This window comes from Monopterus albus, unplaced genomic scaffold (assembly GCF_001952655.1).
Source record: "Monopterus albus unplaced genomic scaffold, M_albus_1.0 scaffold51.1, whole genome shotgun sequence".
Classification (NCBI taxonomy): Eukaryota; Metazoa; Chordata; class Actinopteri; order Synbranchiformes; family Synbranchidae; genus Monopterus; species Monopterus albus.
This window is the reverse complement of record NW_018127931.1, coordinates 4,820,564-4,843,926: the sequence shown is the minus strand read 5'-3', so window position 1 is coordinate 4,843,926 and position 23,363 is coordinate 4,820,564. Positions and strand designations below refer to the sequence as shown.

Here is a 23,363-nt window from a genome sequence, read left to right as displayed (position 1 = left end):
GCTAAGGCTACAGTTATACACGTCATAATAATAATATTAAACACCCTGTCTGCTGACAGTCATCAACTCTTCTCTCTAGTATCCTTGACCAGATGCACCCTGTAGAAACCCATGAGCATGACTAAACATTTAACAGTATAACTAGACATCCTGTCACCACTAAACATTTCTAATACATACAAGTACCTAACCAATATCTATCTGACTAAAAATACCTAACACTGTGAATATGACAATAAACACTTGGACTTGACTTAACTGGCCGACTGACTGTAGGTTTCCTTCTACTGTAGACCCTGTCAGGTAAAACAATGAGTCCCTATACAGGAGCATTCCTGGACATGCAGTAACAGGCCCTGTATTTTTCTCCACATCATTTGGTCACAGTGCAGGCAGCAGGAGGTAAAATATATCCACAAAACTGCACGTGGTTGAAAAATTCCACTTTTACAATGGCACTGGCGGATGTCAGGCAAGCAAGCGTTTGTGAGACTTGTATAAACCGAGTTGCTTCTGCATAGAAATACTAGAACATACTGTATGTACACCTCACTTTTTGAGCTTTTGGTCACATCTAAGATAATACTTCACTTTTGTAGATAAGTCAAAAAACAAGGAAAAGCATGCCATGGGCGCTTTAAGCTAATTAAACAGCGGATTGGATATTTCTTTGTACATCAACTCAGGAGGGTAGTTACGGGCTTATTTAAGGTTATATGGTTATGCTCCACAAAGAATACATGAAGTGGGCTATAACTTTGTTGGGGAGTAATTGTTATGAATGGTAACAATTGTATGAAGGCCATGATATGCTAACCCCTGGATATAGGAATAAAGCTTAACCTCTCACACTAAGGTGGCATATTTGAAACATATTAAAGCTCCAAACACTGCTTGAGATATTCACTCAGTATTTGACTACCATGAACCTGCGAACAGAGTTCCCTGCAGACCTCCCTCTTTCATGTTATTAATTCAGAATAAGACCCCAAAACCTCCCAAATAGTAACAACTTGCAGTTATAGGCCGCTACCTCTTTTTACCCTCAGATGTTACTGTATTGAGAAATTTTTATAAACCAGTATACTCTGGCCCTTTGAGGGAGTGATACATTTAACTAAATAACCAATTAAAGCCGTGACACTGGCCACTTAAGACCATATTTGCTTTGCACAGTATTTAGTTGACATAAGATGTTATTAAGGATAGGAAATTCAAATGGCAGTTTGTATTATGTAATAAGCAAACAGCTGAATATTTTATATAAATTATTTTCTGATATAACTTTCTAAAAATCATTTTAGCAGTTCAATGTTGGTCTACTGTCAACCCTGTGAATTGTTGTGTAATATCAAATACTCACTGTAAATGGTTGTGTAAAATCAAACACTCATAACATTTGTGTGCCTATATGTGCAACGTTAACCATTACCACTTAAAAGTGTAAACCACTCAAATCATTAGAATGTTAATAACATCCAAATTGATTCAATAAAGAGAAAGAGTATTAAATCCTTTCAGGAATTTTATATAGAAGGTTAAAAAGGTTACAGCACAGTAGCAAGCAGCAAGATATAGCATTAAAATCATCAATAATTGTCTTGATTGGCTTACAATCTAAATAAATCACCAACTACTATTTCTAAACATCAATCTTAAATGATCATACTGATTAAAAACATTATCATTGGTTAAGCTCTTGATCTGAATAAAAGTCAAAAGTTTTCTCGCTGAATCCTGTTCTCAGCTGGCTCAAGGTGGGATGGATTGTGGCATTCTGTTGAAAATCTTCATTTCAGGGTAAATCCTTTTTTAGGCAAAAATTCAAAGTTTTTCTTGCTTAATCATGAGGTTTTGGCACAGTTCAATGTCCCACATCCCGCTCTCCACAGCGGCTCTCAGAGGGGGTGTAAATAAATTGCTAACATAGCTAACGAGTACTGAATTAGCTAATTTATCTCAGCCAAGGAAGCAAGTTAGCTGATGTTACATAAATAATGTTATAGATATAAGTTAGAATTTGGATAACTTTTATCTGGAAAACCTATGATGTGGAAAAACCTCTCAGAAATGTCACTGTTTGAACATTAATTTGCATATTATAATTGAAAGGGAGTGATGTTTCCACTACTTGGTGGAACTTAAGTGTAAGGAAGATGGAGGTGAGAACATCAGCCAGCCCTGAACAAATATAAAGACCAGTTACAGTGATGTGTGTTATAGTACTGTATATGTGCTCTCTTAATTCTATCAAATGCAGAATGTAGAGTTAAGATAAAGGTTTTTACAGATTTCTTTGTGAGAAAGAAGTCTCAAGTCTGGCAATCCAGTTCAATAATATGTGAATCATATTAGTTACCATTTCTCTGCTATGATAAAGATGAGATAATCACAGTGTTTTTTCATTGTTTGTGTGGTTATCTGTTGATGACTGTGAAATGACTAGTCAGTCTGTGTTCATTTAGTTGCATTGATACTTTCTTGCCAATCACAACCTGAGACTGGATGGGAGCCAGGTGACTGCACCCTCAGATACCCAAACAGCTCCTTAACTCCCAGTGTAATCAAAGTCTAAACTATGTCAGTGCCAAACCGACAGATCTGCACATGGCAATTTCTGTTGCGGCTGTTTGTCTGGAGGCAAGGAGCCAATAAAGTGAAGTAGGAAGGAATTAGAAGTTTTTGGCAGTTCTACAATTTGCTCTTTCCTTCAGTTTGATTTACTTCCATGGCTACAAGACAAAAATAAAGTCTGTGTTGCTCTGGGGTATGATTTCAAAGTCAGTTAGCTCTTTAATCATATCTTTGTACCAGTAGATGTACTGCAAATGACTTTTACATATAAGTAGCTGCCGGATTTGTGTAAAGCTCTACTGTCAGTATCATTTCTTGCCAATGGTTATCCACAGACGTATTCGGGATGTGAGTGTTGCGGACGTTGTAGCACCAGCTGCTACTCCACTTCAAAATCACTTTGGCTAAATGACTTCTGCTACTGCTTCACTGCTACCACACCACAGAGATCAGAGATTGATTTCATAATACTTAGACTTTTTGTTGCTTATAATGAGTTATTCATATCATTTTGAGCTAAGCTTCAGCTTCAGTGCACCTGGGCATTGATTCTACAAGTCCCTGAACTGTGCTGTAGGGATGAACACATTCTTCCAAAAGATATTCCCTCACTGGATGTTTTAATGATGCTGGTGGACATGCTGTCTAACACATCACTCCAAAATCTCCCATAGGTGTTCAACTAGGTTGAGATCTGATGACTATGAAGGACATAGCATATGCTTCACATCATTTTCATACTCAGATCATGTGTGCCCTGTGGATGGGAGTGCTGTCATCCAGGAAAAGACCACTCAGGTTTTCCTATAATTTGTCTATACATCTTTCTGATACAAATTGAGTTTGGCAAATATGTAATGTATATTGTTTTACTGTCAGGTGTGGTTCTAGGGCTGGACTCAGAAGCATGGCACACACAAACAGTAGTGTACAGATTGACTTTATTGACCAGATTAACAGTGTTTAAGCATATTTAAAGGTTTGTAGGAAGATAGCTGGCTTGGTGGGACTGCCAGAGCAATATGTCTGCTTGACCTTCCCTATGGAGAGCAGAGAGACGGTGAGAAGACAGCCCAGACAACACGACTTGGCATAAGGGCTTAGTGTACTTACACAGGTGTTGTCTCTTATTCCTACAAATGAATAGTCAAGAGTGGAGATCAGCTGTGCAGTGACACTGATGGAGTAGTGGGTAAGTGGGTGGCTGGGCTCAGCAATGATGGACCATGCAGAAGAGCAGGAGGATGAAGAGATCAGAGGTGACTCTGGCTAAGACAATGCATGCACATACACACGGGGAGCAGGAGTATGAGGCAAATGCTGAATGACCAGCAATAATCCCGGCAGTCAAGTAAGGCAAGGCAGCAATACCTCACTGGCTGGCCAAGGGGAAATAAAATGGAGAACCAAACCAACTGTGGTGTGAACATGCTACCAGAGAAAACCTGGTGGAGCACCTGCACAAAGCTACGCAAAGTCTGGCATGCTGTCAGAATCACTGGGGAGGCAAGTGTAGTGGAGATCATGACATTTACAGTTCAATACATCAGTTTGGAGAGGAAAATTGTAATCTATTCTGATATCCTGAGATTTTCTGCTTTGTCCTACACTGCAAAAACTCAGTTCCTAAAAACAAACAAAAAATAATAAAATAAGCAAAATGATCTGCCTGTTGTACAGTAAAATTTCCCTTGCCAAGATTTTTATGAACAAGTAAAAAATATATAATCTCAAGAACCCATTGATATCTTAAAGCTATTACAGCTAGACTAAAAACAAACAACACAAAGAAGAAGTGGCTCCATAAACACCAAAACCATATTTCTAATCTCGCTCAGTGGTTGATAAAATTCTCCTGTAGCGCTATAGTGCATTAGCACCAATTCTCCTGTTTGATCATGAGTTACTACACCTACTGTGGCCTAGAGTTTGCTACCTAGCTAGCTATGCTTTCACCCACAAAATGCATCATTCCTACATATTCTCCCCTAATACATCCATGATGGGAACAGAGGGCACATTTCCACAATTGGGTGTGGTTTCAGTGTCTTCACCCAACACACCCAGCATTTCAGAGTCAATGAATGCTCCTTATTTATTCATGATTTTGAAAGCAAGATTTTGTGCCCCTAAAGGAAGTTAATCAGTTTGCAGAGATGCAGATGAGGAGTAAAACTGTCTGGGTAGCTGAACTGTGACAGTTGACAGTAAGTCTTATAAAGCATATCAACAGCTGCCAATTAACGCCATAATCAACCTCTCCCTTTTAAGAAACTATAAGTATCCAGACAGTGCAATAAACCAGCTGTTGTAACAGACATTATTTTGGCTTCACTGAATACAGTTAAAAAAGCAGAACAAACCTGTTAACCACTGAATATGGGACAGATGCAGGAGCTGAAACTTTTCACTTATGTTTGTCCTTTAAGAAGACAATCCCAAAGTCCCTCTGGACCAGAGAGCTAAATCTGAAGTGCCTTTCACTAGAGTATAACATGAGTACTTTTGATTGTTACTTCCACTCTGTCAAATCAAAATGTTTCCAAAACCTTCCTGTAGAGACCTCACCTCTGCAACAGGACAAAGAATTAGGTCTCAGGGCAGTAGTGGCCTAAAGGTTTAAAGACCCGACCTTATGACCAGAAGCTTGCCAGTTCAATCTCCGGATGGGCAGGATTAAATCTGGGTGGAACAGGTGAATAAACAATGCTTACCTCAAATTCATTAACACTGCTGTGATGCCCTTGGGCAAGGCCCTTAGCTCTAACCACTACACTGAAGCTGCTAAATGGCCATAGGTTAGTTTACATGTGTGTAGTTTTGTGTGTAGGTTGTACTGGGCAACTTCCAGGTGTGAATGTGAACACGATGACCCTGAAGAATACAGGTGGCCTCTCAGTAGACCTTTCTCTGAATAAAGAAAGTTTTCTCTTTTTTTTAAGTAAATTCATTTTCAGTCCATGTTAGTTTCAGATTGCTGATTACTGCCAAATAAAACAAATTAAACATAAGTAATTTGAAGGTTTGGACTGAGGATTTTCTCATGATTTCTGAACTGTACAGATATACAGTTTCGTTTAGTCACACCAATGGTTAATCACGTTTCAATTTTCTCTATCTGCAAAGACTTCTTCCAAATTCCAGCAGCTCATTTAATTTTTCCAATTATATTTCATACTGTACAGATCATATTCATGTTAAATTAATTCTTAATTCTTCCATGCTGTGTGTATTTTCAGTAAAATCTTCAGTTAGTGTGCTGTTATTATTTGCTGCTTCACCAAGTCAAATTAATTAACTCCATTCCCAGAAAGATTTTTAAAACAATCTAATCTTTGCTTTCAGTATACAGTAGATAAAATACATGACCTTTGTCCTTACAGGTTAGTCACATGAGTTGTATATAGTACCTGAACCTGGTATAGAGAATCAAAATGTACGTGTATGTTGCTGATTAAACATACTGTCATAACCAGGGCTAACACCAGACAGAACACCATTAGGGTTTCAGCAGCTGTCATCAAACACTGAAATCACCACAAAGAGTTATAAGTGTAAACACACCCACTGGACCACACACATGCACAGGGACTCACACCACTATCTTTTTAAACCAATTTTCTGTTCACAGTAAATCTACTTACTCACTCCCATTCACTCATACAAACACACAGTAATGGATGTGATCTCCTCTTTTAGTGGTACTCATACAAATTCACACAAATGCAGAAACAAACAACCTCATCTGTTTCTCTTCCTCATTCACTCACAGTTATTTGCTCTCTGAAGTGCACATGTCTCTCTATATTACACACACACACACACACACACACACACACATGCTGTGCTTTCATTTGTTTGTGTGGATTTTACATTGACTTACATTCATTTCCTGTAGACTTATCCTAACCTTGATCATAACTACTGCTTGCCTAACCCTAAGCCTGACCCTAACCTCATGCTAACCCTAAACCATGTTGCCACTCTAAAATTCAATGATTTCCTTGTGGGGACTAAAAGCTAGTCCACAGATGGATGGCCAAGTCCCCACAGTGTGAGTGTGTTAACAGGTTTCGATCCTCATAATGTAAGTAATACAAAGGCACACACACACACATTACACTGTATTGCCTTTATGGCTTTGGTAGCATCTCACATTAATGGAGACAGCAGGGGAAGGAAGATAAGCAACAAATAGGAACATCAGAGATTTAATGTAGACATCACTGCTCTTGCTACACAAATTCAACACATAACAGAACTATGAGATTTGTAGCCCTGTTGAAGTATACCACATTCATCTCAGTAGGTATTTTTATGTTTGAACTGTTTAAGGTTGAACAATTTGTGACATGTTTTTGTCTGCTGTGAGCTGGCATCGCTGCCCTTTTGTTTCCTGTTGCTTTCCACAAATGCTGATGATGCACCAGCCTCACACAAGCAGCTCACCATGGGTGACACATGTAAATACCCACAGGAAACAGATATGGGCCCCAGAATGTCTAAATATCATCACTGAGTTTATATACAATTTTCATTAGCAGCAGAAGTTTAATCTCAGAAACAGTATATAGACTTAAAACTCAGTGAAGTCTTTGCTTAGTGTATTAAACCTTACATATCCCATATGTGGGGAATGAAGGCACAGCAGTCATGAAACAGGGGGCCCATAGGCAGAAGCTGCTTCAACACAGTGGCAGGATGTACATTCAACATATCTGTGTCAGAGAAGAACTCCTATTCCCAGCACTGTCTTGTCATGCACATACACAGTCATAGGTAGACAAACTTTCCGTTCATTCCAACTCAGCCGTCGAAGTGCACTGGAATCTTGCAGAAAGCCTTTGGTTTGTTGCTTTGTTGGTTAGAGTGCACCAATTAGATGACTGCCCTCACTGTCATCTCCCTTTCTCATCGCATCATAAATCACAACTATGCAGAGGCGCCCACCAGCTGCTTTTTCTTAGAAGCTTCTGTCATGACTGTGTGTAGTTTACAAGACAGTGAGCGCGCACACTTTAGTGCCATGCGCTGTGTCTAAAGACAAGCTATTGAGTAGGCATTAAACATAATGACATGTTGAATGGTGAATGCAGGCTGGTTCACTCTGTTTTGTGTGTGTGTTGCACATTAGTGGACACAATTCTGTATGTGCTTTACGTGTGAGAGCCCACAGGTGCACATGGACACTATTGCACTCACATCTGGGGTCTGTTGACTGCATGCCAGCTTCCAGGGTTACAACCAAAGGCAGTCGGCATCTTTTAACCCCCTTCTTTAATCAGGCAGCACTCTCAGACAGCGTAAAATGAGCTTTAGCTTTAATGAGAGTGAGTCAAAGCAACCCCAGGCCAGCCTCAGATGACACCAATATATGTTTATCAGATGAGCAAACAAGCTTTCCCTATTTGCTGTATAGCCTAAGTGATGGCACACATTTGTAAGTAATGAAAGCTTAAGATAGTTGCTCAAGGGATAAATAATACTTGTCTGTTGTTTTGCAATAGCTTATGGCATTTAAATAAGCTGCCTTTGTTGATATTATAAAGTTATTGACTGTAGTGATAATATATTAGTGGGAGTTGTGTAATGCAGTAATGTGAAGAATGAATGAAAGGTTTTAAATGAATAACCGTAACTGCACTGAATTGACTCTAGAATTTAGACACAGGTTCTTTTCGTAATGAAACTTGCCAGCACTGTATGAATGCAGTTTGATAAATGTGTCCTTAGAGGTGGTGAGACGATTGTGGAGATGGACTTCCTGCTCGTGACACATAGTTTCCTGTAGTCTGTCTCGAGAATGACCATGACCCTAGATTTGAGTTTGTGTTCATCTTGTCTCCTTGTGATATCTGATGTTCAACTGGAATTGCAGTTAAAAGCACATTAGCTTTTGAAGTGGTCTAGCTTTCAGCTATGTCTCTTCTTGAAAGCATATCATAATATATGTACAGAAACACTGGGGACAAGTTGAGAAGAAATATGTTGATGCTAAATGGTGATGTGCTGTTATTGAGAGCTTGTAAACTAGTCTTGCTTAACATCCAGGTGTACACAGTTTACCACAAGCTGAGTCTTTGTTTGTGGTGAATGAATGTTCTATGAATGTTCTACTAGGATGTGCTGACATTTTAGACAGAACTATGTGGTATTCTAGCAGATTAATGTAATTTTCCAGTTTTTCCACATTTTTGATGGCAATTCCATGCTGACTTCTGAAAAGAAAAAAATCTAATTAACACTATGAAAATGGATGAAACAATGAGTTTATTTTATATTATTATCAAACCTGGTGAAGCATCATACAAACAACATACATTATAACAGTGTCCTGGAAACCAGTAACCAAAGTCTCAAATGTTAAGTCCTTCAGTACAAATACAATGGTGACTGAGACATGGGGAGTCAGAGACATACCTACACTAAGACATTCCTGGACACTGGTTTGTTCATGCAGTTTATTTGCTAGCAAAAAGGTAACAATACCTATAGAGGTGCCTTAGCATTGGTACTCAAAGCAAAATAAATTCCCCACAAAAAAATCATGTGAAGACACTTGCGACACTGTCTAGCTTTGGTTATGTTGTTAGGATCACTGCCTGTAGACAAAATCTTGCTCCTGCACTTTCGTCTTGTATGTGATGACTGTTATTCTTGAGCTGCCATGGAAAGATAAATCTCACTAAAAATAGCAAAAGCTGCTCCAACATTCTTGTCATATTAGTTTATTTTATTTGGCTTGGGATGACACTGAAGCAATGGAAGGTGGTGCTTCATTGTCTCTTTAGGGTTTGTTTTAGTCATTTGAATTTCCCTCACCCTTCTCTTTTCTTTTAGCTTTATATTTTGCAACATGTTAGTTAGAAGAGACTTCTTTATGCTCCAGAGCAGTGGGGAGGGTTGATTCCATGACGGACTGTAGGAATCAGTTCATTAACGAACTGTTTAGTGCATCTTTTTTTCTGTAAGAATATGTTTAGTAATGCTTTATTTAGGTAGGACCTTCCTGCTCCAGTGGTCCAGCACAGCTATCATCTTACCCAAATTTTGGTACTGCTCTGCCTCCCCTCGCCTGCTTGTTATTTTCAAGGGAAGATTTTATGAACTCCAGCTGTGAAATTCAAGCAAAGGGGAAGTGAAGAATGGTTTGACAAGTAGAAAATAGTTATGGTTTTTGGATGGAGGGATTCTTGGGAGTTTATATTTGACAGGACAAGGAGCAATTGGCATGATGTACAAGTGCTGACTTTACGGGGTTCTAGGCTGCTTAAAAATGTCATCCATAAATTCTTTCTATACTGTATGGTGGATTTTCTCTTTACAATAGAATCCTGTTTTTGAAAGAGTGGGAAGCAGTTACCAGCAGTTATAAAGAGCATCCCACCGTGTAGCAGAAACTACATTATAATGATGTATTGTTAACACTTCCTCCCTAATTCCCTTCGTAGTATCATTTTGTCCCTGTGCCATAGTACAGTATTGCCATAGTATAGTGTTGTGTTTGATTGTCACTCCAACACAATGGGGTGGAAATCAACTACTGTCAATGACTCTCTGACATTCCTGAACATTCTCCAGGCTCCAATATCACTTGTCTTGTAACATGAACCAGGGGACTTTGACATAGCATTAGTTTAGAGGAAGACTCAGCAACAGAGAGAGAAAATATTAAAGTGAAAGGATAAAAGAGGACGGAGTTATCATGTGAATGCAGGAGGAAGCAGTGAGGTTACTACCTGGAAAACTGAGTATATGCATATGTGAGTAAATGAGCAAAGTGATGGGATGACTGAGTTAGAAAATAAATATGGAAACTAGTACAACTACTAAAATTAAAAAGCAAATTAGGAATATTTGAACAGGTGGATGGGGGCAGCATGGTGATGGAGTAGTTAACACTGTTGCCTCACAACAAAAATGTTCCGGGTTCAAGCCCCTGTTGCCTGTGTGGAGTTTGCATGTTCTCCCTGTGCCTGCGTGGGTTTTCTCTGGGTACTCCAGTTTCCTCCCTCAGTCTAAGGACATGCTGGTGACTCTAAATGATGTAAATTAATTAATAAATTGGTAAGTGAGCTGATGCATATATTGAGAGAGTAAATAAATAGGAGATTGGAAGTGAGGTGTGAATTTAAAACAGTTATATTAGTGAATAACCAATGATGGAGTGAAAGAACAAATAAGCTAAGTTGTGAATCCAGGAGTGAGCGAGTGAATGGGTAAATAAAATGAGAAATAGATAAATAGATGAACAAGGGAAAATCAGTGATATCTGGGAATAAATATTAATAAGCAAATGTCAAAAGAAATAACAACTGAATAGGTGAAGAAATGTGTGAAGAAGAGGTAAGTGAAACCCAGCATTTGGCCTTCGATGCTGGGAGGACTGGAGAAACAGGAAGAGCCAGAATTGTCCTGACCAGAGTGCTGAGGAAATCCTGCTGACTCAAATGCCTCCTTTGATTCATTGTAGTAGAGACTTTAGCCTGCACCATTTCAAGCTGCACTCAAATTACTTCTTAGTTTGCTACATTCATCTGAGAGCTGTAGTCACAACTTTCTTAATTTTCCAGGTTTTACATGCAAAATACTTTGTATGACTAACTTAGGAAACATTATGAGATTTTTGAGTGTGCAAATTCTTGTACTGTACCTAAATACTTCCATCTTCTCATTTATACTTCTATTCCACTAAAATTCAGCAAAGGACATACTGCATTTTTAAACTTTAAATTTTGTATAACAGCCAGATTAGACAGTAGGTTAAAAAATTTATGAACAAAACATATAACCTTATAAAATATGATGCACTGTTAAATATTAACCATGCAACTATACTGTATATTCATTATTAGTACAACCTTTATCAGTTGGAAGAGTAAAATGCAACTTTGAGTGGATTATTAATCCCTTATGGGAGTGGTTATTTTTCCTCTCTAAAGAATTTGAAAACTTCTAATTATCAATACGAAAGCACACATTTATACATAATGAAAGACCACTCATGCCAGTAACTGATCAACAAAAAAGAAAATGCTACTATCTACACTCCAATCAGAATATAAATGAATAAATGAGTGACTTCAAGTTACAGTAAGTAGAAACATCAGTTAATAGAAACATCCCCCAAAACTTATCTTAATGGGAAGAGTTTCAAAGGCTCTTGTGACCCCAGACCCACCAAACAGCCTGACAGCAGTGCAGTGGTATTCCCTTCAAAAGGTTTCTGATCAGGATGCAACTCTTACCCAAACAGAGAAGGCCACCATCAGGGGTGGGAGCTCACACCTGTCAGTCATTATGTGAACGCGCTTCAGCTCTATTGACATGGTTGCAGGCTCGCAAGCTACTGATTTCAGTGTTAGCTGAGACAGCTGACTCAAAAAGAAGGTCAAGAGATGAGAGTTTTGAAGAAAAGGAGGAAAAGAAATCAACAGTTGAATTTAGATAACAAAATTATATCGGTGTGGTTTTCAGCAGATGGACAGAGTTGACAGAGGAGAGGGAATTACAAAAGGATGCTGATTTGTCATTATTTCTGCTTGACTGCTTTGTTGTGAGTTTATTATATACAGTAGTACAATAAAGATTCAAACCATTACCCTTTGTGCTTGTAGCTAAATCATGCCACAACATGTCTTTTGCACTCATGGTTTGACTGTACCAGCAGCTGGCTAAGCTAAGGATGTCACTGTGTCGCTACTTTCAGTTATAATAACCAACCAGTTACAAGTTCATGCACAAGCCACCAGCGGATCTGCCACAGCTGTTGAATCAATTTCTGTCAGTGAATGACATTATTTTGATGTCCACCAATTGAATGCGTTGTATTCTCCACTAACTTGATCATTTCTCCCCGGGAGTCTGGCTGACTGTCACCCCAGTTTGGCACCTGCTGCAGCTGCAGTGATAGTTATGTGTCATCTGCTGTGCAATTTTAGATGTGTTTTCAAACAGCATGTGTCCTGTATATGATTGAAAAACTTAAGTGGCAAAGTATTTTTTGTGACACGATCGTGCAAAACAGCTTCACGAAACTTCTCTGTGGATGTGCTGGGACTTTTCTGTGGACCCACTCTAATTTCCCTGCGAGTATTCACAAACTGTGCTGACTATAAGTGTGTTAGTGCCCACCATTTGAATGCTGCCCAACAATTTCTCCAAACTGTGACACTGCGTGGTGTTAGCATTACATTGTTTACATTGTATAAAAAGTTATTACAACATATGATCAGCACTCCAGAAGTGAAATGAAGATCTGAAATTTGAACTACAGGAAGTGGGAAATATAGGAAAGACAGATTATGCCTGCTACCTGTGTTCACTGAGCCCCTGTACATTACATGCCTCCATATGATCAGGCACCTCTTTGTTGTGTATATGCCAGCATGAGTGAGTGTGTGTTTGTTTTATGTTCCATGTTGTCTGACGTGCAGTTGACTGATAGTATTCAGAGTGATGACAGGGCCTGGTGTGTGACTATCTACCTAGCCTCCCTAGGGGATGTGTTTAGACTCTGTGTGTGTGTGTGTGCACATACTGTGAGGGTGGACAGTATTTGACCCCTCTTATCTTCAGCACCCCAGTGTGTTTGTTTTCACAGTCACAGCACAACCTTAGTGCTGACGTCATGTGGGCAGTATCTTTCATAAAAACCACATACACATATCAACCAGAGCAGGTTACCAACTATCCACCCACTGCCTGGAACAAATAATAAACAAATGACTGTATTGATTCCATAATCCTGAAATATCTGTGTTATTGTTACTGACTGAAATGCCATTAGACTTGTTTTGTTTTCCAACTGCCACCAGATCACAGAACCTAACCTGACCATCACAGAAATGGCATCACACTCAACCAGGAGGACTACATTATGAGGGTACATACTTTGGATAACTGAAACTGGATGTTAAAGCACAGTTAACCCTATTATTTTGAAGAATATCTTGACTTATCCAATTCCACACAGCAATGATTATTGTGTCAGAAGGTCCCTGTGTAGAGCAGCACTTAACAAGTGTGGGTTAATAACATGATGCCGCTTCCAGCCGCAGCTCATGCTTTGTGGAGGTGGTTAGTTTAGTCAACCTCCCAGCTTTCATCCTTCTCTTTTTAACCACCACCTCCACCTTCTGCCTCTCTTCAACCAGAATGTGCTTCCTCTCCACCACATATTTAGTGCTAATTTGAAAACCAAGACAAGGGGAGTTTTGCTAAGCAGCATACACAGGAATAGTCACCGGAGCTTAAATTAGATGTGGTTGTTTTCTTGTCTAAGCCAAAATAAGACAAAGGCACTTTAACAAGTAGTTGTCTTTACTTCTTGTGAAAATGCCCTTTGCCTTCATCTTTCAGATACAAAAATATAAATATATTTTAAATTTGGTGTGATCAGTGGTAAGAGTTGCTTTACATCACCAATTTGTGCCAGGCAGCAGTAAAGCATCAGGTAATTGGGAAGATAATACAGCAGAATTAGCAAGGCCATTTACAATAATGCATTTTAAAAAAAGACATACTGCAAACACAAGCTCTTCATTTTTTTTTCTTGACAATGTTGCACACAGTGGACACAGGAACAGCCAGATCTCTGGAGATGGACTTGTAGCCTTGAGATTGTCCAGGCTTTTCTGCTATTGTCATTCTCAAATCCTCAGACATTTCTTTGCCCTTCTTTCTTTTCTCCATGCTCAATGTGGTCCACACGACACAAAGGTTGAGTCTAACTTTTCTCTATTTTAACTGGTTGCAAGTGTGATTTCTGCCATCACCTGTTGACTGCTACAGGTGGAACATCAAATTAAAGGAGCATCACATGCTGGAAATACAACTATTATTGATGATTTTGAAAAGGTGTCAATAAGTTTTGGACTTTTGTGTGGAATGTTTCAGATTTGGCTTTTTTTCTCAGCTTTTTTGTGTTGTTCGAATGCAAACAAAAAACATGAGAATGCCAAAGAATTTGTGATTGCAACAGTTTTGTGGAAGTGGTGCGTTATCTGTTGAACATGCCCATATTCACCTTGCACCTGGAATTTAGACACAATTTTAGCGTTGCACCCTCTTCCAGAAAAATCGAGCCGCAGGTGTCTTATATGGATATCAAAGGCACCCTTGAGTGTCAGTATGAGACAGAAAAGGTACTTGACAAAACGTTAGCATTTGACTGACTGGCAATGGGAACGTGTTGATATATCAGTCATTAACTGTGTTCCTGCAAATATACTGGGCTACATCTGTGTTCATAGCAATTAAGTTTAAATTTAAATTTAAATTAATCTTGAAATGGACTAAGACTTAACTGAGGTGGTCTTGACTAAAGCCCTACTGATTGCTTTGCAGTCTGGCTGCCACATACATATTTTGAAATATTACTCAAAGATAATAAAAGTGGAGCAATTCAGCATACAGTATGAGCATTTAATCTCCTTTTGTCAACATCTTCTTCTCCTTAACATTCATTGTGTTCTTCACCTCACCCTGTTCTCTACATTTCAACCATGATACAGTTTACTGTAGAAACTATTTTTTAGAGATGTGGCCGGCCCTGATAGCCGCACATAAAGGTGCTGACCTGCTCAACTTGGTTTGTGTGGATAGAACTGAACAGGCAATTTCCTTTGTTGATGTTGATTTTGGAACATTTTGCTGTTTTTAAATGAGGAATTCTTAGCACTGTATTACAGCGGCAGCCTTTTTACCTGCAGGTAGCAGAGGCACTTTCATTCTTACTGAATAATTATTTTGCAGCGTAAGGCGATTATCTCCGGAAAACAACACAGAACAGGGGAAGTAAGATGTTTATTTAGGATCGTTCAGAGGTTTTGGTATACACTTGTTTCAGTTCAGCAGCCCCCGGGATGGGACCTGTTCAGAGACAGGTTTCCTGACAGTTGCGTGCTTTTCTGGGATGCTGGGTGCTCGCCAAGCGGGCTCCAATTCATGCAACTCAGCAGGCAGTAGCAGTGGGAATCGGAGTTGGATTCACGCCATTTATTCACGTGGTAGCCTGTTGTTTTAGGCTTGTCATGATAGCCCCTGCTGCTTGATTGAAAACATGCTGTGGAGTAGCTGGTGCTATTCTAGGCAGGGGAAAGTAGCATCCCGATTAAGGCAGCTAACTGTCAAAGGCACATATGAAAGTGAGTACAAGAAGAAGCAACACTGTGCAAAATATCATAGTTAATTGGATTCTATAAGGAATGTTCTTCTTGTACAGGTCAAAAATCAACCTCAGCAACCAAACAACAACGGGCTACATAGAAACTCTATAGAAGGTGGTGTGATTTTTGTGGTAAGGTCCCATTTGTGAGACAAGCCCTTTGTTGTTTTCCTCCCAGTGCCCGCTCTTTCTATTGGAATATGATGTGCTAAAAAGTTCCAGCTTGCCATGACACCACAGTGTGCCCCTCTTACTCCAGCACATCTCCTCACCTCTCTAAACGGAGCCAGATGGAGCCTTTCCATATAAAACTTTCACTCCCTTTTATGTCTCACACAAAGCAGGGAGCCTTGAGGGGAATAAAGTTACATGTTGTATTGTGTCTGGTTAATGCAGTCCAAATGCAGCATAGCTCATCTGTCTCTCACCAACCAACAGAACATAGGATAGAATACATATCATTCCACTACAGTTGAAATCTAAACAGAATCAAACAGAATCTGTCCTTCTTAAATCCTTATGTCAGTCCTTTCATTAATGTTGCAAACTACATCCAATAAATACAATGTAACACTAAAATCCGCTCACTGGAGAACAGTGCCTTAATGCTTTATGGCTAAATTGCAGATTCATTTTGTCCAAAAGTTCAATTTTTTTGCTGCATTTCTAATGTTTGTGTGAGATGCACTGACAGTAATGCAGTCTCTGTTTTTTGTTGTTGTTGTTGTTGTTTTGTTTTTTGTTTTTTTTTCACATGAACAGCCTGAAACCAGTGTTGTGGCCCCTATGTCATCATTGCCAATTTGGTTACCTATTACACATGTTATCCAACCATTAGTACTATACTACCTTTAGACTTATTTCTGAAGAGGCAGTTACCTTGCAGTAACTCTGTATGAATAGTGGCAGATAATGCACAATAATGACTTACACCTACTGTATGCTCTTAAAGTTACATACTGCAGATGATAACATACCATGCACTAATTATAGCTTTCTAAATATTCAACAAGAAATTAAGCCCTTTACTGTATAAAGAAATCTACCAGGTGTAGACTGTTTGCAGTTCAGTATGTTATTAAGTAACCAGGTCATCCAAGTGTGTCTTAAGATCAGAGTTTTTGTACCTGTTCCAAGTGACCACACTCAAAGACAGGACAAAAAGCTGACCATCACAGAGAGGGGCAAGATGCAATGAATCGTCTAAGAAAATAAGAGGACATACTTTCAATTAGCTTCTTCTCAAAGGCATTTTTGGTGTTGCAGTCAGCTTTGTATGCAAAAAGTGTCACAAATAAGAAAAAAAAGAATGAAAGAGAGAGCTTAAAAAAAAAAGTTCCAATCCTGCTTACATTCTCACCTCTGTACACCTGGACATTCACTGTGTGAGTGGGTGTGTGTGCTTGTCTGATTCTTGCTTTTGGAATGTTTCCAAAACTTAAATCCCCCAGTTCTGACATCAAAAACACACTCTGATGATTTGACAAGCACTCTGACATTACTGACATTACTGTTACCATACTGATTTCAGTTTGGCATGTTGCACACATAGCTGTCATAAAAATGTCATTTCAGATGTCAACGTAAGGGTCTGAATTTGACCAAAGCAACTTGGCATGTTGTTCAAACTTCTGACACCTGCTGAAGTCGTAGTACAGTATATAAAATAGGGTGAAGGCTGAATGGTGCCTAATTTAATTATTTAGAAGTGCTTAAGTACTGGCTAGTAATGACAAATATATTTTGCTATGTATTTGTACTTGTGGAGCCTGCTATTTTAAGTGTTTCAATGTTTCCATTCAGGAAGAACAAAAAGACAAAAAAAAGAAAAACGGTAAGAGTGACCGAGAGACATAGTACACTCCAATCTAAGGGAAAGACCAACTAGACATGTCTGGTAGCTAATTAAAGCTATATTTAAAATACTTTTTCTCACAAATATAACTGCAACATCCATTCATATAAGAAATGGCATGGTAGTTTTTTTTTTAGATTTCATTATTAAGTTGTGGGACTTTTTCATCTCACATTTGTGCTATTTCATGAGGGGCAGCTCCAAATGTAGACGGAGGGAGTGCATCTATTTCCAGTGTTCAGTGTTAGTGTGAGGAGAGAGAGAGAGAGAGAGAGAGGAAAGAGACAGAGAACTTTTTTGACAGTTGTGTTGGGGAACACTGGGAGCACACACACACACACACGCAGGCAGGCTCACACACACAGCCAGGTCTCTATAATCAGGGTTTTGCCGAGTAGTGGTTATACCTTCCACAGGAGTTCACGCCCCCTTGAACTGTTTTGGCTGACTTTGTGGTAGAGGGAGAGAGAGTGAGTGAAGGGGAGGGAGCAGTGTTGCTTGTGGGAGGAGAAGGAGGAGGGAGTGAAAGGGAGGAAGAAGAAGCTTTCTCAGTTTCTGTGTCCTGCTTGCTGTAGGCTACAGAATGAGCACAGTTGCGTTCCTCTCAGTCTGAGAGGCAACTGTGGTTTATTTTTTGTTTTTCTTTTGCTTCTTTTTTTATTTGTTCCTTCCTTTCCTCTGCCAAGCATCAGTAGGAGTCCCTCTAGAACTGTTTCCCTTTCCTCGCAGTGCTTTTTAGACCTTTCTCAAATTCCTGTGTTATTATTTTGGTGCCTGGGAAGTACCATGCCAGTGGTTGGCGTAGCCTCCAAGCTCAGGCAACCTTCCACGGTGGGCACTAAGCCAGTGCACACCACTATCCCCATCCCCAGTGCAGTCAGGGCAGCCACCTCACAGGGCTACATGGCCCGGCAGCAGGAGCTCAGAGCAGGTGAGGGTGTCCCAGGGCTCTCCTGCCAGCTGTCATTCAAGACCGAGTACAAGCAAGAGAGGACGCCTGAAGGGAAGTCAAGACCTGAGACGGAGGAGAGCAAGATCTGCAAGGTTAGTGGAGATGGATGGACTCTTGCTGTGTGTGTGTTTAGTGCGTCTGTGTGCATGGGCAGCATAGCAACAGTGCACAGGTATCAGGAATGAAAGAGCCAACAGTGTCAGGTTTGTCCCGCTCGCTCTCTTTCTTTCTGTCTCTGTCATGCTCTCTTACTCCGTCTTGGTTTGAGCAGGTGTCTTTCTGGAACTGACTCTGAGCACACGGTGATGAGTCATATCTGCTACACTGGGATAATGTTGCCGGTTTGTGGTCATCAACTAAGAGGGAAAACTAGATGAGTAATGTATTGCTGGCAGTGTATTACTACATTCCACTGTTTATTCAGGCTGTACTGTATATAATTTAGTAATCATCGTGTGCACGAGGACAGGTGAGTTCAGGAGTTCAAATGGGTATGTTGAAGCTTTTAGTTAAGGTCCCTACCTGTGAAGTGATCCATCTCAGCTCTTCTATGGGGAGGAAAACTTATACAAGGGTAATGGGTGCTACTCGAGAAGCCCTAAAGATTAGAGGAGCATGGTCTGTATACACTTTTGCCCCCATTCTGTCTTCCCATACAGGGTAAAATTTCAGATAGATTACTAGTGCTGTGCACCTCACCCTCAGACCTTATTTGTAATATCTATAACAATTGTTGCAGATGGTCTAATGGATGCACAGAGATCATGTTTAAGTGCTTCACCACACTAACCTCAGGCTATGCCAAGTTCTTTCTTATTTGCAGAAATGATGAGCTCAGGCTGCAACAGAGGAGAGTGAAATATGTTAGGTTTGGCCTGAGGAGGAACCGATTTTCAAAACTCCCCGCCAAATAGCTTCAGCAGTGCGTCAGCCAGTCCTGCATTCAGAACTGTGCATTCAGAACTGTCAGAGCAAATGCTTTCTTGTTTGGATGGCTGATCTCCCCATCTCCCCTCTTCTCCAGCCACTGCCTCTTTCTATCGTTAAGACTTTATAGCAGACACAAGAAAACTCCATGACCCAGATTCTTTTTCTGCCTCTCAGAATTGTGATACTGAACCAAAAAAGCTGCTCGTTTTCCTCGTGACCTAGTGTAAACATAGATACAAGACATCAAAGTGTTGGTCAGCTCTCCTCTGCCTCTAAATCCTCCCACTGTGGCCATTCCTGAGTCTAAATTGCCTGCAGGGCGATTTCAACCATGGGTGGGACGGAACTGACAACATAAGTTTGACTTTCAGCTTTGTAACATGACTGGGTCCAATATGACTGGCTATTAAATGGCTAGGAAATGTACAATCACTGCACTACACTATAGTCCCTATCCATGGAAAGCTTGTAGGCAGGCAGAAATGTCTTGCCTGCCCCAGCCTGTCACTGTGGTTGAGGAATGGGTGGTATGGAGGGGGTAATTAGTCTGTCTAATTGTGTTATGTAGTTCCTTAAGGGCTTTACTTTCCCGGTTTTTAGGGGAAAAGTGAGAGAATTTGGACTAAACAGTGTCATGACTCCCTGACATTAACCAACAGTCTTTGTTTTGTTTGAAGTCCTGTTAATGCATAACTTGTTCAAAGCATAACTTGTTTGTGCATGTGTAATCCCTATATACAATAGTACCAGCATGTGTTGGCTTGTTTGCTTGAGGTTATATACATGGGTGGTGTTTGCCACAGTTGGAAGGTTTTTTTTTCAGATTTCAGTTACTTGGTGGTGGTGGAAAATTCCACCTATCTGATCAGTAAAGAAGTTAATTGTATTTGCCCAAATAATGCGTTGTGGCTGTCTTGCAGAACTAGCAGTACCTCATTCTGCCAGCATAACAGTGAAATAAAATTCAAGTTCTAAGATTACCTAAATTATAAGTGGTCATAATCAGCATCAAGGTACTGTGACAATATTCCTGTGCCTGCAGAATGATTATGACATAAGTGCATAAGTGTGTTTCCTTTAGATGTAGCATTAGTGGAACAAGTGTCACTGTTGCTCTCAGGCTCTATCTGCAAAAGGAAGTCCACAGAACTGATGCAGGGTGCTATTGGAGTGTCTAATGGTGCATAAAGGGCACAATTAAGCTGCTTAGACAAGGTTAATTTTGACCACTCAGAATGAATTGTGCCTAGTCTCAGCAGCATTAATACAATCTGTGTGTATTATGTAATAGATCATCATGGGTCTACTGCATAATAGACTACACCTAATTTTACAGAAGTGTCCTCGGCTTGTGTCTGGATTGGTGTGTGTTTGTCTGTGCACATGTGTGTGTTACTTCTACGTGCTTTTAAGGAGAACAAATACACAGACAAATCTCATGTAAACCAGAGTTATTGTGAATACTGTAAAGCACTGCTGAGTATGAAGCATTCTGGGAATAATCTTCCTGATGGCATCACATCACATCCTTTTGAATATGATGCAGCTGATTGCTTTGTTTTGTTTGTTTTGTTTGCTGCTGCCTGTGTGTCTATAGGTTCCCCAGTTAACTTACATGACTGATGATCATGTTGCATAGCTCTCACAAACATTAGCAGGTGGCAGCTTACATCTTGAGTCTCTTTGGTGGTGTTGTGCAAGGCCTACACCATCTTAATCTTTGTATGATTTGGGCTGTCAGAGACTCCCATTTACCCTTCATGATGGAGGTGAGAACAAGATGAGACACTTGCTCTTCCTGTTATACATTCTGTTGACTGATCCCATCAATCACTGCCTCTGGCAATGCAAGATGACAAGCTGGAATGAAGAGCTTATCTGAGTTGACTAGGGTTTAATGAAGTGTCAGTGCCACCACCAGTGATAGGGAATTACAGTATCTTGTGCATCGAGTTTTGGCAGCTGTCCAACTCACACAGACCAAGGGTTTATTTAGTGGGTAACTTAGGAGTGCTTTTTAAAGGTGGAATAAAAATTTGCATCACACCTTTGTATGTAGAAGAACAATGTTGATTGGATTCATCTTCATTCATCCTTGAAGTTATGTCGATTCACTTCATGATTTTTCCCAGTAAATGTTGTCTGATATGAGTTTAATTCTTTTTAATACCTTGCTTTTTGGGGCAACAGTGGTGCAGTGGGTAAAGCAGTCATCTCCCATCCAGAAGGTTGAAGGTTCAAATCTCAGTGCCTGCAGTCCACATGTCGAGGTGTCCTTGGGCAAGACACTGAACCCCCCAAGTTGCCTATGATGGCAGCGCATATGCATGCACCAGCCCAGGGCCCTTGGCTCCAAACAAAACTTCATGTTACAATAAAATAAACTTTTTTCTTCTTTTCAAGTGCCACAATCATTGTTTTGAAGTTCCAGTGACAAACGTGTTCCTGCAACCCCTGTGCCTTTAGGGTTTTGGTCCTGACCCTGGGAAAATGGCAAACTACTAAAGTGAACACCCAGTATGATAAAATGATCATATCTTGGTTAACTTCCAAACACCAATTACTTTGGCATTTAGAGTCACACAGTAATCCCACTTTTTTATTACACACTTGGCTGCAGTTATTCCAACCCTAAGAGTAAAGTGACTCTATCTGTGTGTGTGTGTGTGTGTGTGTGTGTGGGGGTGTTAAGTACTACAAAGAATTGGGGTGCAGAAAAATACAAAGATGGGGATATTTACAATACCACAAGCACTTGCTGTAAACTGATTCTAAAGTTATATTTCTCTGGTGTCAGTTTACCCTGAAATGCCCTTTCCTGTGTCAAAAAAATAATGTCATTTGGTTATATAGTGAATGTGACTTTATCTCACAAATACAGCTCATTGTATACACCAGTGACTGGTGCAGGATGCTATTTTTACTGGTCTCTGAAGTTAGTGAAATGTTATCCTGGAATGTTGTTTTGTAAGTGTTTGCTGGAAGGGCAACCAAGTGTCAGACACGCTCACCCACTTAAATGATACAAAACATCCTGTTGATCCTCTCTGCCTGTGGTGTGAAAATGCAGATTAATAAGAATAATTAGGATCTGTTATTTTACTTATTTATTTATTTATTATTTAATTTTTTTTCTCCTGTTTGGTACATCCTCCTGATATTGCTTTAGCAGCAATATGGGGGGGTTTCAAAGTAAGAAAGTGATATGGAGTGCCTCAGGGAATAATGTCAGGGTCCAGTGAGTTTGAGTGAGTGAATAGAATGTAAACAAACCTCTCTCTATTGCCTCCCTCTTTCTTTTTTCTGGGAGGGCCTAATGCCTAATGCTGTCTGTTTTTGTTCTTTTTATCACTCTGGCTCTTTGTGCTTATGTCTGTGTCAGGGCCGCTCGGCGGGCGCCGCCCCTCCCCCCCCCTCCTCCCTCCCTGCTCTTTTTGCTCTGGGTTGTTGTTGTTGTTGTTGTTGTTGTTTTGGCGGTCTGAGATCCCGCCTTTGGCGACTCGTTTGTCTGTGCACACAGCTGAGGTGCATCCCGCTGATTAGTTTCCTCCTTATTTATACCTCAGGCAGACGCTCCGCCTGCGCCGGAGCATTGCCATATGTAACGGACAATACTTACTAGTGATGGGCAGATGAAGCTTCATGAAGCAATGAAGCCTTTCATCCAATTGGTTCACTCCAGCGCAAAGCTTTTTGAAGCTTCATTTGCTCTAGTAGGACATCTACTGGATGCAACAATATCAGTTGGCATGAATTTGAAGTGTGTGGCATTTTGCAGAAAGCCTGTGAATAAAACTGTATGCAAAATAAAGACGTATGCAAAACATGTATATTGTAGTGATGGCAGTATACTGTATATATATACATATACATATATATATATA

The 23,363-nt window shown here is 40.0% G+C and overlaps 1 protein-coding gene across 9 annotated transcripts in view; it reads left to right on the top strand.

Annotated features, from left to right (window-relative positions):
- nav3 (neuron navigator 3) overlaps positions 1 to 23,363 on the top strand; it is a 495,508-nt gene that overhangs the window by 251,972 nt on the left and 220,173 nt on the right. For 5 of the 9 annotated variants that reach the window (XM_020601354.1, XM_020601355.1, XM_020601353.1 and 2 more), the window contains exon 1: positions 18,190 to 18,641. The exons of 2 other annotated variants lie outside the window; for them this stretch is intronic. In XM_020601354.1, the coding sequence (XP_020457010.1) occupies positions 18,384 to 18,641 (258 nt within the window). In that variant the 5' untranslated portion in view covers positions 18,190 to 18,383. Of the gene's footprint in view, positions 1 to 18,189; positions 18,642 to 23,363 lie in introns of those variants that run through there. 2 more of the 9 variants (XM_020601359.1, XM_020601358.1) reach the window with 1 other exon arrangement.